Genomic DNA, 14,157 nt, shown 5'->3' on the forward strand with positions numbered 1-14,157 from the left:
TGCATTCAGTAAGAACCTGCTTACTGATACTTTACTGTAGACAGCACCCAGATGGCACTGGCTTAGGAAGCCCTTTTATAGAAGCACGATGGTATACCCTCAGCAAAGAATTGCAGACATGCAGTATATGAAATTCATCATTCCTTGAACAATTTTTCTTTCTTCGACAAACAACTGCCAATACCTGGACACTGACTTGGCTCTAATGTAGGTCGATCAGTCTGCCTCAGTTGCGTCACTGCAGAGATGAATTACTAACCTTTAGCTGCACTGTTTAAGTTTGCGAGATTTGCAAATTCAACTTCCACTATTACAGAAAACAACATTGAAATGTTTCTCATTTGATGACTGTGAAAGAAATTGGAACATTTATTTGGTTGTGTTCTACAGAATGTGTAAATAGAAACTTCTCATTTCACTGTGTGATTTTCATAAAGCTGGAATAAATCTGGTGAAGTGTTTGCATGTAAAAGCCCCATAAAGACTAGTTTAAAATAATACCATATAACACAGGAGCAGAGTTTTGCCTATCGAGTCTGCTCTGCCATTTGATCACAGCAGGTTTATTATCCCCCTCAACCCCATTTTCCTGTAATCTTTGATGCCCTTATTAATCAAGAACCTATCAAACTCTGCTTTAAATATACCCCATGACTTGGCCTCCAGAGCTGTCTTGCAGTGAATTCCATAGATTCACTACCTCCTGGCATAAAGAAGTTCCTCTTCACCTCTGTTCTAAAGGGACATTCTTTCATTTTGGGGCTGTGCCCTCTAGTCCTAGTCTCCTATTGGCAACACCCTCTCTTCTCCACTCTAGATAGGCCTTTCAGTGTTCAGTATGTTTTAATGAGATTGTCATTCATTCATCTAAACTCATGAGAACTGGCCCAGAGCTATCAAGTGCTCCTCAAGGGTTAACTTTTTTTATTCCCTTTCATTCAATACATACTAATATATTTTAACCGATGAGCTGGCCTAGCTTAAACAAATACATTGAGTCACAAGCAAGAGAAAATCTCCAGACGCTGGAAATCCAAGCAACACACACACACACACACACACACACACAATGCTGGAGGAACTCAGCAGGTCGGGCAGCATCTATGGAAGAGACAGTTGATGTTTAAGGCTGAGACCCTACCTCCTGCTTGGGGTCCTGTTGGGGATCGCACGTTCTGATAGATCATTCTGACTGGACTAAAAATATTAGGCCCTTTAAAAGTTGGCTTCATGTGACCAAGTGAATGAATTTTATGTGATAATATAATGTGAGACTGAGAAGAAGATAGCTTGGGATGAGGACATGTGTGGAGGACTCTTTCTGTATACAGATTGTGGTAGTTCTTGAAAGTCTCCATTTTGTATTTTATTCATGATGGGATAGTACTGACCTGGTCTTGTACATCTTTCTCCTCCTCCCTGTCTTGCCCTTTCTCTCTGTTGCTTCTCTTACACTCCTGTGTCTTCCATGCCTTTTCTTTCTCACCCTCCCCTTTTTGCTTCTTTCCTCTTGTTTTTCCCAGCTTTCTCATTCTTTTCCCATTCTCCCTGAATATCAGAACCCCACGCTCAAGTTTGTTATATTTACCAATGTGAAACACTTAATTTGCTCAGATTGCTTTAGTGACAGGTTTCAACTTGGTTTACATTGATCTTCAGTTCAACATGACCGTGCTTCATTGATTAAATATAATTTAAAATTAAAGGAGCAGCCATTCTGAAAATGATTCATGCAATATTGCAGCAGTAAGAGTTCTAAATATAGACTGCTTACCAAAGACATGCACTGTATGATTTAATTTTTAAATCATAGTAATGAAAGCAATTCTGTGTACTTACAGGAAAAAAAGGATGTCTTCTCTTTGTTGTGTATTCTCTAATCCGTAAGTGCAGGGATTTATTCATTAATTATTGCATGCATTTGTATTTTCATAATACTTTATCAGTAATGACTTTGTTATCATTTATTAGTTAAATGTAAACATAAGATAGGAGCACAAATTGATAATTCATCCTCTCAAACCTGTCTTATCATTCAATTAATCTAATCTGCCTCAGGACATATCTCCTCTTCTGTCCCATTCCCCATAATTCACTTCCTTTCAAAATCTATCTACTTTCTCAAGTATCCTCAATGATCTTAGGGTGGGAAATTCCAGAGATTCACTACCATCTGTAACATGGAGGAATTTAAGTTTGGGGTGGGGGGTTACATGGGAGGCAGGGTTTAAGGGTCAGCACAACATTGTGGGCTGAAGGGCCTGTACTGCGCTGTACTATTCTATGTTCTATATTCTGAAGCAACCCAGTCTTAAATGACCACCTTCCTAATTTTATAAAAATGAGATTCTCTTACTAGAGAAAACCAGAGACATCTAGTATATGTTTCAGTAAGACTGCATTCTTAAAAGCTTCTGGGAATATGGATTGCTGTGAATTGTAGAATAATATTTTGCAGGAATCTTAATCTTAATGCAATGCTGGCTTTTGTTGGTCTCATTAATTGTGGATGAAGCGAGTCTTGGTTTTTATTGATAGAATTTCTGGTGAGTATGATTTTCTCTCCCTAATTCAAGTTCAATTTAATTTTCATTCAACCATACATGAATACAGCCAAACAAAACAGCGTTACAATGGGGCTAAGGTGTAAAACACAGTACCAACAATTGTACACAACACAAGGTACATGCAAGATAGCAGTAAACACAGTCACACAAAGAGTCCAAGTCCCTGAGTCCATGTATGTTCCAGCAGTCTGCAGTCAAACACAATACAGCTATTCTTTGGTTAAGCAAGTGTTGTAGGGCAGCACCAACGCCTGCCTAGACATTCTAGATGGCTGCAAACAAGCGATTCTGTGGCTTGAGGCCTTGTCTTCACTATGACTGAGGCCACGCTGCTCTCCCGCCATCTGTCTACCCAAAAAACCAGTGACTTGCAGCGTTCCATATCCCCAATGTCCACCAAGGTCTTCCGTTCACAAGAAAAGCAACAAGGCAATCACTCTCTGTTAGACTGCATACCCCCCTACCTCTGTAGCAGCAGGGTTTGCATGAGGTCCAGCTTCCTCAGTTTGCCTGCCAACAAGCAACTCACTGAAGGGGTAAACCTGCAGTTCTTAATGTCTAGCGATCATAAAAAATATTTTAAAAAAAGACATGAACACTTTTGGGTGGCCCCGTGGAAGTTGCTCTGTCTCAATGTGCAACTTAACTGGAATTTTTGGATGCTGTTAACCATGTACACTTTATTTTAAATTTTAAAACAAATTAAGTTAGGTTTAGTCTTTTAAAAATTGCAACAATTAATTCTAGAAGATGGCTGCAATAGTAGATAGTTTTCAAACATAATTTCTCAGATCTAAAGGATGCTCAAGTTCTCCAAGGGAATCACAGCAAAAGTTTGGATTTAGCATACACACAAATGCATACAATCACTTGCTTTGCAAGGCTCTATCTACAGCAGTTCTACAGTACACAATCTGACCACTTACCATTGATAATGGTCATGTTGTCAAGTCTTGCTCTGATGGAGAACCAGTAGTACTTTTTCCAGTGTGGGGATGAGTAACATCAAGTTTAACTGGAGAGGTTTATTTGTTGCTGGCATACTTCAACTGTGTCATTCTAATTACTCTTTTCCAAAACTACCCATTCCCTTCTAATTTACTGTCTCAGTTATTTCTGCTGTTCTCTATTTTCCATGGAGTAACAACTGTTGGTATTAAGGAGGACAAAAAAAGTCATTACTTTGGGCGCTATGGTATGGTAGTGGTTAGTGAAACACTATTACAGCTTGGGCCATCGGAGTCTGGAGTCCAATTCTGATCCCATCGGTAACGCCTACCCCAGGGAATGCACAAGTTTTCTTTGGGTGCCTCCCACAGTCTAATGATGTACAAGTTAGTAAGTTAATTGGGCATTGTAAATTGTCCTGTGATTAGGTTCGGGTTACATCAGAGGTTGTTGGAGTTTGCTGGGCAGCATGGTTTGAAGGGCTAGAGGGGCCTGTTCCACTCTTCTAAGTAATTAAACTACTACAGTGTTAGCTTTGTACCTGTGACAAAAGTAATGATTCCTCCTTGTCCACTTTAATATGACTGCAACCATTCCTAACCAACACCATGTATTGAGGAAGCAATTACACTCCCCTCGCAACTTACTCTGTTCCCAACTCAACAAGAAGCCCCTTTGGCACATCATGTTTAATTCTAAAGCAAAAACACAAATTGCTGAAGAATTCAGCTGGTTAAGTAGGATCTGTGAAAAGTGAAACTGATTAATATATTTTCAGCTGTTAGTCCTTCCTCAGAATTGGCTGAGTTCTTGCAGCAGATCTGTTTTTATTTCAGCTTCCATATTTGGACTCAATGTTAAATCTACAGTATATATCAACATCTTCCATAAGAGTACATGCTTCCATAACTTGTTTGATCTCTAGCCCTTTCTCAAGATAATTATTCCAAGGCACTGCCAACCTTGTTTGTTTTATCATTCTTGAATTTGAGGTTTGCTGAAACTCTGCTGCTAAGCTGAAAAGCACTCTTCTGTGCTTGCTGTCCTACCTTGTCCCTAGTTAATGCCTCATTTTAGGATTATCTTTATTTACAAATCTCCCAATCTCTCCTCTCTGTAATCTGCTCTAGCCTTGTGGCATATTTAGATGCCTGCACTGTTCTAATCATAAATGTTGTTCCACTATTGGCAGCTTGCTTTGGCTACTACCAAGGCCATTCAGCCCATTCCTCTCAGTCTAGGGTTTTCCTTTATGACACTATTTAAAACCTAATCGTTCTAATAAGCTTTTGGTCATTTCTGCTAAATGTCAAGTTTTCACTGATGACTTTCTGAAGCTTCTTGAGATATTTTACTTTGTTAAAAGTACAACAATCACTTGCTAAATCCTAAAGTATATTTTTGCAAGAAATCTTTAAGTATATTATTCAAATCTTTTCCCACTCTTCTTCAAAGGGCATACAGGAGCAAAAAATACATTAGTTGAGTGGTGTTTCATCAACACCCTAGCACTCAGGCCAAAGAACTGATTGTGGACTTCAGAAAGTGTAAGACAAGGGAACACAAACCAATCCTTAGAGGGATCAGAAGTTGAGAGAGTGACCAATTTCACGTTGCTGGGTGTCAGTATCTCTGAGGACCTAACCTAACCTGGTCGCAACATATTGATGCAGCTATAAAAAAGGCAAGACAGTGGCTATATTTCATTAGGAGTTTAAGGAGGTTTGGTTTGTCAACTAAAGCAGTCAAGTTTCTACAAATGCACTGTGGAAAGCATTCTGACTAGTCGCATCACCGTCTGGTATGGGGGAGGGGTGATCTGTTGCATTAGATTGAAGTAAGTTGAAGAAACTTGTAAAATTAATTAGCTCCATCATGGTTATTAGCCTCTGTAGTATCCAAGCCATCTTCAAAGAGCGGTGCTTTAGGAAGGCTGCATTCTTCATTCAGGTTCCCCACCAGCCAGGACGTGCCCTCTTCACGCTGTTAGCGTGGGGAAGGAGGTATAGAAGCCTGGTGGCACGCACTCAATGATTCAGGAACAGCTTCTTCCCCTCTGCCATCTGATTTCTAAATGGACATTGAACCCATGAACACTTCCTCACTACTTTTTGTTTTGCACTACTTATTTTAACAGACAATATTTAATAGACATACAAATACTTAATATAACTCAGTTTTTTTCCTCTATTTATTCATCATGTATTTTCATCGTACTGTTAATAAAGCTAACAAGTTTCACGAACCAGATTTCGGATTCAGATCTTTCAAATGTAACCTATGCTTAAAGACTTTTGCAGTTTCCAGCCTGGTACAGTGAACACGTGGAACGGCAGGGCCTAGGTCTGACAGCAAGGAACAACCCTTGGACGATTTAAGCGCCGGGCCAAATTGGAAAGATCAGGGTGTTGGGGCTGGAAGCAAGGGCTGGTTCAGCTTGCCGTTCCATGAGGTTTACTCATTTCTGTGCTGAACTGAGACTGTGGCCTGCAACTAGTGAGGTCCTGAATCAGCTGCAGTGATGCCTGGCCTTGTGTCTGTTGGCTCACTTTTGTGAACTTCAGTTCTGAATGCTACTTGCTTACCTTTACTGCTTGCACGATTTGTTTTTCTTTCTGCACACTGGGTGTTCGATAGTCTATTTTTTAAAAAGGGGCTCTGTTGTGTTTCTTTGTTTTGCGGCTGCCTGTAAGGAGACGAATCTCAAGGTTGTATAAAGTATACGTACTTTGATAATAAATGTACTTTGCACTTTGGTGTCCTCTAAGAGGCATTGCTATTGCTAGGCAACTATTATTGCCACATTTACCAACTTCATTGAAAATGAGACGCATACTCACACAATATTGTTTACATTTGCACTGTCCTGTAAACAAGGATGTAAACTACACACATTGATTAAAAATCACAGTCCTCCTATTTACTGACAAATGCATTGTAAAGTTACATGTTACAAGCACACGGTACGCATCATGAGATCACCCTCCCCTTCAGTGGTGTTGATTATTCATTTATTATTCAATACTCAGATGCAATTGTCCATATCTGAATCCTCAATGAACCACCTACTAATGGCCAACTTTTCTGGACAACAGTTACAATAGTTCTGAGATCATAAACAGCAAGATTGTGGCTGTGATTATTTACTTGTGGCTAAATATTTTGCTTGTAAGTACTATCTCACTCATCTCTATCTAGTTTTAAGTAATTTCAACAATGCTCAATGCTAAGATTAGGACCTTCCAAACACTGAGCACCTGAGGTTGGTTCAAGAACAGTCTTAACTGCGTGAGCTACAACTTGTTTTGTATTTACTACTTCCTTGTCTCTTTAACCAGTATTTAAGCTTTTCATTGTTTCAGGATGCTTTTCTTTGAAAAGTTAGTTCAAAATTTTCAGGAACAGCCAGTTTTTTAAAAACTTTTTATTTCTTGCCCTTTCCATTCTTCCTATCGTACAGAGTGAGTGGTGAATCATGAGATTACTTCTTATAGATTACACTATATGCAAGTGCAATTCAAACAGAAAGCACAGCGATATAAAGTTAGTCCTGATGAAGAGACTCTGCCCAATATGTTGACCCTTAATTCCACTCCGCAGAGGCTGCCTCCTCTAGCATGTTATGTGTGATGCTCAGTCTAAAATTGACAGCTCTTGCCACGTGGCACTTCTGGATTTCACTTTTGAACTGGCTACAAAAATTAGTTATGTGTTGAAAGCAGCTTTGCTTAATTGCTGCAAAATGAAGTGTGTTAGCACTGAGTGAAGAACTGCTCTTCAAAATGAAGGTTGGCATTCAAACATCTCATTCTTCGTTCCAACTGTTGTATTCTTTGGTCAGTGCAGTTTGCATTAATTCTAAGCAATGACATAAAGTCCTTGTCCTATAGCATTTTGTTTGCCTACTTGGCTTGAATTTCAAACAAACCTTGGACTTTTATTCTCATTAAAACCTCAGATTGATACTGATTATAGAAACGTAGGGTAACCATTTACCATACGACATGTACTGCCTCAGCATCTACTTGTGTTCTACAACACTGTACAGCACCACTAATGGGGGAGTGCCCCTCATTTCACCTGACAACCTAAAACAGAATTTATTCATTTCTATTAATTTACAATAGAAAATATTTGCAGCAGTTGTGTGGACACCTGGGAGAAAAGGTATTGCATTTTTTTTTGCAGGAGAGGGGAAGATGGAATGGTCAAAGAGAGAACTTGACCAGATGAGTGGGTTCCAGGATATTCAGAAATAGTACTCACTCAATCCAGAATCTTTGTCTGGACATGAATAATATGCTGCTAAATGGTCTCCATGGGCGTGCTTGTTTGTCTCTGTCAACACAAACTTGCAGCACTAAAACATAGATGTCGGGTACATGGGGCTGCTAAAGGCATATTCTGTAAACTTCGTTAATTGCAAAAAGCTTGTAGTAAATTTATTTTTAAAAAAACAAGCCAAAGTGCAGTTGCAGGTGCTTTACATCAGCCACTGTTCTTTCTCTTTGCAGAAGTGTTCGGCCCACTTTTGGGTCAGCTCCAAATACAGGTTCGGCTCATGGGGCTGGTAGTCCAAGTAGGTATACTGTGAAGTCTTCTTTGGCACTGCCTTCTCTATCTGTGTGCCCTCATGCCACTCATTGAAGGAAGTGATGGAGATGATCTCTGGCCTCACTGTAAGAGCAGCTTGAAGGGCGGTTTCATAGTATTTTCCACTTACCCGGTTCCTTGTATTGTGATTATTCCACGGGCGTACCCGAGTGTCTATGTATCCAGGCCCCACACTTGGAATGAACATCAGGTTGTTGCTGTCACAGAAATTCTTGATGGTCTTCCAGTTTTGATGGGATGATCCAAATGAGAATCCATTGGATGCAAAGTAAGTGTATAATCCATCAAATCCTGCTTCTAGGATGTCCTGTTTGTGCTTTTCATCCACTAACAGCCCAATGAAGATGCCATCATACTGTGTATTGCGAATACTTGAAGATCCTGCTGGGGTGAGGAGATTGGCCCAGGCAGCCGGGAGTGTCAGATAGGAGTCGTAGATGTAAAACATTGGTAGTAGCCTGCCAGTGCCCGTCTTGTACTTGTAAAAGGCTGAATGGGACCCATATCTGCAAAAGTAATTTGTTACAAGAGAAAACATTTTAAGCAAGGTCATAACAGAGTTAAAAATGCTGCTCAAATCAAACTCTTTGTGAACCCAGCTGGTATAGGTTATAGCATAGCCCAATTGGGGCCCTGTTTGTCCGAGTCAGTGAACAGGCTTACATTAGGAACTGCTAGAATGGGTGTTGAAAGCAGTTAAAGGGTTTGGCCTGGTGGTGGCAAATATCCATCTTATGTATTACAATCTATCGATGGCCCATTTCTTTTCATATTCCAAGCTGCCGTGGAAGTTAAACAATGGATCAGAATGTCTAACCCACTGGCTAGTAATCAAAAGAGTTGGAGTTGCTTGCCACATGCCAGTGACCAGTTGGCAAGCCTGGGACCTTCCATCCTGGCAGTGGAATTTTCTTGTCTTTGTATCAGTAGTTGACCTCTGCCCACAGCGATCTGGACCTCACAAAGGTATCTTGATACGCTTCCGAATGCTGAGTACTGGAAGACTTCAGACTCAGTGGGGCTGCTGGAAATAACAGAATCTCTGGCTGATTATTGAACTGAGAGGGGTTGGGGTGAATGGAGGACTCGTACGCCTTAGTCAGGTATGAACATCGTGGCTTATGAGTTTGTTCTCGTGTGGACAAGGTTACACAAACTCAAAATGTTTTATTAGAAAATTCTGTTTATGACGCACATGTATAATTTACCTAAATTATACAAAAGAGTAAGATTAAGCATTTTGAGCTGCATTTGAATATTGCACACAAAATGCTGGATGAACTCAGTATGTCAGGCAGCATCAATGGAAATGAATTTCTCAGGGTGGAGGAACAACACCTCATATTCCGTTCTCCAACCTAATGGTGCTAACATTGATGTCTCCTTCTGTTTTTTTTTTCTCTCCCCTTTCCCTCTTCTAATCTGCACTCTGGCTTCTCACCTCTTCTCCTCACTAGCCTATCACTCCTCCTGGTGGTTCTCCATTTTCCCTTTCTCCTTTGGTCCACTCTCATTCTCCATCAGATTCCTTCTTCTCCAAACTTTTACCATTCCCACCTGCCTTGGCTTCACTTATCACCTTCTAGGCATTCCTCCTTCCCCTTCCCCCCACCTTTTTATTCTGGTGTCTGACCCCTTCCTTTCCAGTCCTGAAGAAGGGTCTCGGCCCAAAATGTTCATTCATTTCTATCGATGCAGCCCGACTTGCTGAGTTCCTCCAGCATTTTGTATTTGTTCATGCCATTAGGTTGGTGGCTACCTAGACAGACTATGAGGTGTTTGTTCCTCCACCTCAGGAAAGTCCCCATCACAGCGGGAGAGGAGGCTGTGGACTGACAAGTCAGAATAGGAATGGGGATAACAATTAAAATGGTTGGCCATGGGGAAATTTTTGCTTTTTGCGGCTAGAGTGGTGGTGTTCAACCAAGGGATGCACGGGAAGTACTGGATACAGTAGACGACTCCAACAGATTCACAGATGAAGTGTTGCCTCACCTGGACAGACTGTTTGAGACCCTGAATGAAGGTGATGGGGGAAGTGAATGGGCAGGTGTAGCATTTTATTGCTTACAGTGATACATTTCAGGAGGGAGATTAGTGGGGATGGATGAACGTACATACCAGGAAGGAGATTAGTGCATTTGAACATTTTAAACAACAGAGGTATAAAATTAAACACTGAAAATGCACCTTCTAAAGATTCTAAGAGTTTAAAAAATTCTTAGTGAATTTTACATTTCAGGGCTCATGTTAACTGGACACACAGACTGCAACTACTGCATCTGGGGTAATAAACAATCTGCTGGGAGGTCTGTCTTAATGCAGGGCTTTGACCCAAAATTACTTCACACTCTCCCCGCCCCCCCACCCTTACATGCTGCTCCACTGAGTTCCTCCAGCAGATGGTTTGTTGCTCTCGTGTTAACTGTTATCTTGCTCTTCTTTTAAGAACTGTAGTGGGCAAATATTTTGGTATTTACTAATTAGTAGAAGACAGAAATAAGCTCCCATGCTGAGCAGTAAACATCATAAAAACATAGAAACATAGAAAACATACAGCACAATACAGGCCCTTTGGCCCACAAAGCTGTGCTGAACAGGTCCCTACCTTTGAACTACCTAGGCTTTACCCGTAGCCCTCTATTTTCCAAGCTCCTTGTAGCCATCCAGGAATCTCTTAAAAGACCCTATCGTTTCCACCTCCACCACCACTGCCAGCAGCCCATTCCACGCATTCACCACTCTCTGCGTAAAAAAACTTAGCTTGACATCTTCTCTGTACAGTAGGCCACCCCAACAGCACCTTAAAACTATGCCCTCTCATGCTAACCAATTCAGCCCTGGGGAAAAGCCTCTGACTACCCACACGGTCAATGCCTCTCATCATCTTGTCACCCCTCATCCTCCGTCGCTCCAAGGAGAAAAGGCCGAGTTCACTCAACCTATTCTCATAAGGCATGCTCCCCAATTCAGGCAACATCCTTGTAAATCTCCTCTGCACCCTTTCTATGGTTTCCATGTCTTTCCTATAGTGAGGTGCCAGAACTGAGCACAGTACTCCAAGTGGGGTCTGACCAGGGTCCTATATAGCTGCAATATTATCTCTCGGCTCTTAAACTCAATCCCACGATTGATGAAGACCAATGCACCATATGCCTTCTTAACCACAGAGTCAACCTGTGTAACAGCTTTGAGTGTCCTATGGACTCGGACCCCAAGATCCCTCTGATCCTCCACACTACCAAGAGTCTTGCCATTAATACTATACTCTGCCATCATATTTGATCTACCAAAATGAACCACCTCACACTTATCTGGGTTGAACTCCATGTGCATCCAATAATGTTGAAATATAGTTTCAGCAATTTGCCCTGCACTCTGTAATCCATCCATTATATTTTGCATGAGATTTTTTAAATTTTACATACCTGTATGTAATTTCTGTTGTAAGCCCTATGTTGTTTCTGAACATATGCAGCAGTTCCCTTTTAAAGACACAATTCCACTAGCTTAGGTGTTAGGAGTACCAGAAATAGACAAAAAATCCAATCTGTTCTGAAAAACGTGTCCATTCCAATTTGAGCTGGCAGACCACATAGATTGTTATCATTTTCTCTTACCACATATCATGGACATTTTGCATTTGGGAAATTTTGAGTTTTAGGTAAAGTTTAAGTTTTAATTTAAATGAGCTCCTCATCACCTTGCACAGCCATTGCAACTCCTGGGCTTGTGTTTACAGTGCCTGTGGTGCATGGAATCACTGGGATTTATTCAATACACATACTTACTTGTCCACAATGTACTTGACGTTCTCATACAATGATCGCTCGTTGCGTCCTATGTACGGCAAGATATGAAATGCCACCTGAGAAAAATAATACATGGAATTAAAGTGATGAAAAGATGAAAGACTATCACATAATTTTTTAAATTAATTTTTTTATGCATTTCTACAAACCAACTACAAACAAAAAACCCAACAACAAAGTAAAGATTAATACAGTGCAAAATAAGAATATCAATTATATAATTCAGAACAATAAGGAAACGGCACCCAGAATAAGATCATATAAAGTTAGTATCCTCCCCTCCCTCCCACTAAGAAATTCCAGGCCAATCATTACAATATGTAAAAAAAAAATTAATCGGAGCCTTTGACCCCACAGAGCTGTAAATATAAAAAAAATAATAATGCCTACGACCAAAACTATAATGTAATTTCCATCAAAACGAAACCATAAAGAGAAAAAAGCTGAAAGTAAGGGATAAAAAGAATAAACTTAATCTCAAGAGGAGTTATGAAAGTATTCAAGAAAAGGTCCCCACACCTTTTGAAACTTTATGTGCGAATTGAGAAGTGAATAATGAACTTTTTTCAAGGTCTAAGCAGGACATAATATCATTAAGCCATTGAGCATGAGTGGGTGAGGCAACATCTCCCCAACTGAGAAGAACTAAGCATCTAGCCAAAGGAGAGGCAAAAGACAATGTTAGATATTTAGTCGGACTCAAATGCACGTCTGCCTCACCCAAGGTACCAAAAAGGGCAATCAGAGGGTTAGGTTCTAAGTGGCAATTAAGAATATGGGATACAGATAAAAAATTACATAAATTCAGTTTCAGATTGATTTATTTATTGCATGTACATTGACACAGTGAAATCTGTCTTAACAACCAACACAAGAATGTGCTGGGGGCTGCCCACAAGTGCCACCATAGCATGTATACAATATCACCATAGATGTACAGGAAATAATCCGTTGGACACGTGACTGCCGTTTATATTTGTACTTCAGTGGAACTTGGACATAGATGTTGTGAGCTCAATCTCCATTTCTTATTTATTTTTGATTTATGTTGTAAATAATTTAACGTGGATTTACCTTTCGCCTGGAATTGCTTACTGCAGAGCTAAATCTAAGATGGTTGTCAGCTGGACAGACCACTAAGATTTTGTTGAAACTCCAGCTTTCTGCATCAGAGTTGACTGTGCTCTTGACCGTGTCTTATCAGTTTCCTGCATGTCATCATCTTCCTTCTGAGACTACACAAGATCTCCCCTTTGACACCTCCAGTACAACTGTGTTTGGGGAGTTAGACTATGTAAATGCAGAGAGCCACCTTTACATGTGGGAAATTGGGGAAGGGCACCAACAGAACACTAAAAATCAGGCAGCAGAATTTTGGATAAGTGGTGGTCAGCATCCGTCTGGCTCGAAGAACAATGGGTGATCATCATCACAGGCCTGGGCGGAAAACATGAAGATCCTGAGATGCCCAGTCATCAAGAACCCCCCCCCCCACCCCCCCCGACTTCACCAGTGTAGTCCAAGGAAAAGTTTATGAAGCAATATGTCTGGCACCAGCTTGGCTGCAGGAGCTGCTGGAATGATGTTCAATGATGTCCACTCCACTCCGGATTTGCTGACTGCATTTACTCCCGTAGCCTTCATCTCTTCCAAGGCTGCACACCAGGCAGTGGGGCCATTTACCCACAGCTGGGTAAGTATCTTCAAATAATACATTGCCCTCTGCCAATGATACCAGGGAATGTGAGATGAAGATGGCAAGTTGAGGGATGGCAACCAGTAAAAGGGAGAAATTAGTGGGCACAAAGAAATGGAGCTCCCGCCTTTACTGGGTGAATCGGAGGAGGCCTCTAATAAATATTGTTTCAAAAATGCTCTACTTTAATAATATATTTGTCTAGTGCAGCAGACTGGTCCTTTACCCTGTTATAATGTTAACCTTTGGGAGCAGAAGTGGACCATTTAGCTTACCAACCCCAGCCTGTTCAGTAACATTGTGGCTTTGGCCTGGCCGAACACCATTTCACGTAAGCACATTAACAAAAATGCTTCATCTCATATTTGAAATATAAGAAACATTTGGGTCGGGCCAGGTCATGATGCTGGCAACACTAGATGTATCCTTCACTCATACCCTTTAGCTTGAATTGCTACTGAATCTCAGAAAAACTTCCAGTTTCAGGTTGTGTGTGTCTGCACCAAGGCAGAAGCTACAC

General features: G+C 40.8%; 1 protein-coding gene across 1 annotated transcript in view; it reads right to left on the reverse strand.

Moving 5' to 3' along the window:
- Positions 1–115: 115 nt before the first annotated feature.
- The window catches only part of LOC132383414 (glycoprotein endo-alpha-1,2-mannosidase-like protein), a 66,188-nt gene continuing 52,146 nt past the window's right edge, over positions 116–14,157 (reverse strand). The window contains exons 3-4 of the mRNA XM_059954338.1: positions 11,921–11,997; positions 116–8,635 (exon numbers count right to left, since the gene is read on the reverse strand). Of these exons, the coding sequence (XP_059810321.1) occupies positions 7,999–8,635; positions 11,921–11,997 (714 nt within the window). The 3' untranslated portion in view covers positions 116–7,998. The remainder of the gene's footprint in view (positions 8,636–11,920; positions 11,998–14,157) is intronic.

Source organism: Hypanus sabinus, chromosome 30, assembly GCF_030144855.1.
Source record: "Hypanus sabinus isolate sHypSab1 chromosome 30, sHypSab1.hap1, whole genome shotgun sequence".
Lineage (NCBI taxonomy): Eukaryota > Metazoa > Chordata > Chondrichthyes > Myliobatiformes > Dasyatidae > Hypanus > Hypanus sabinus.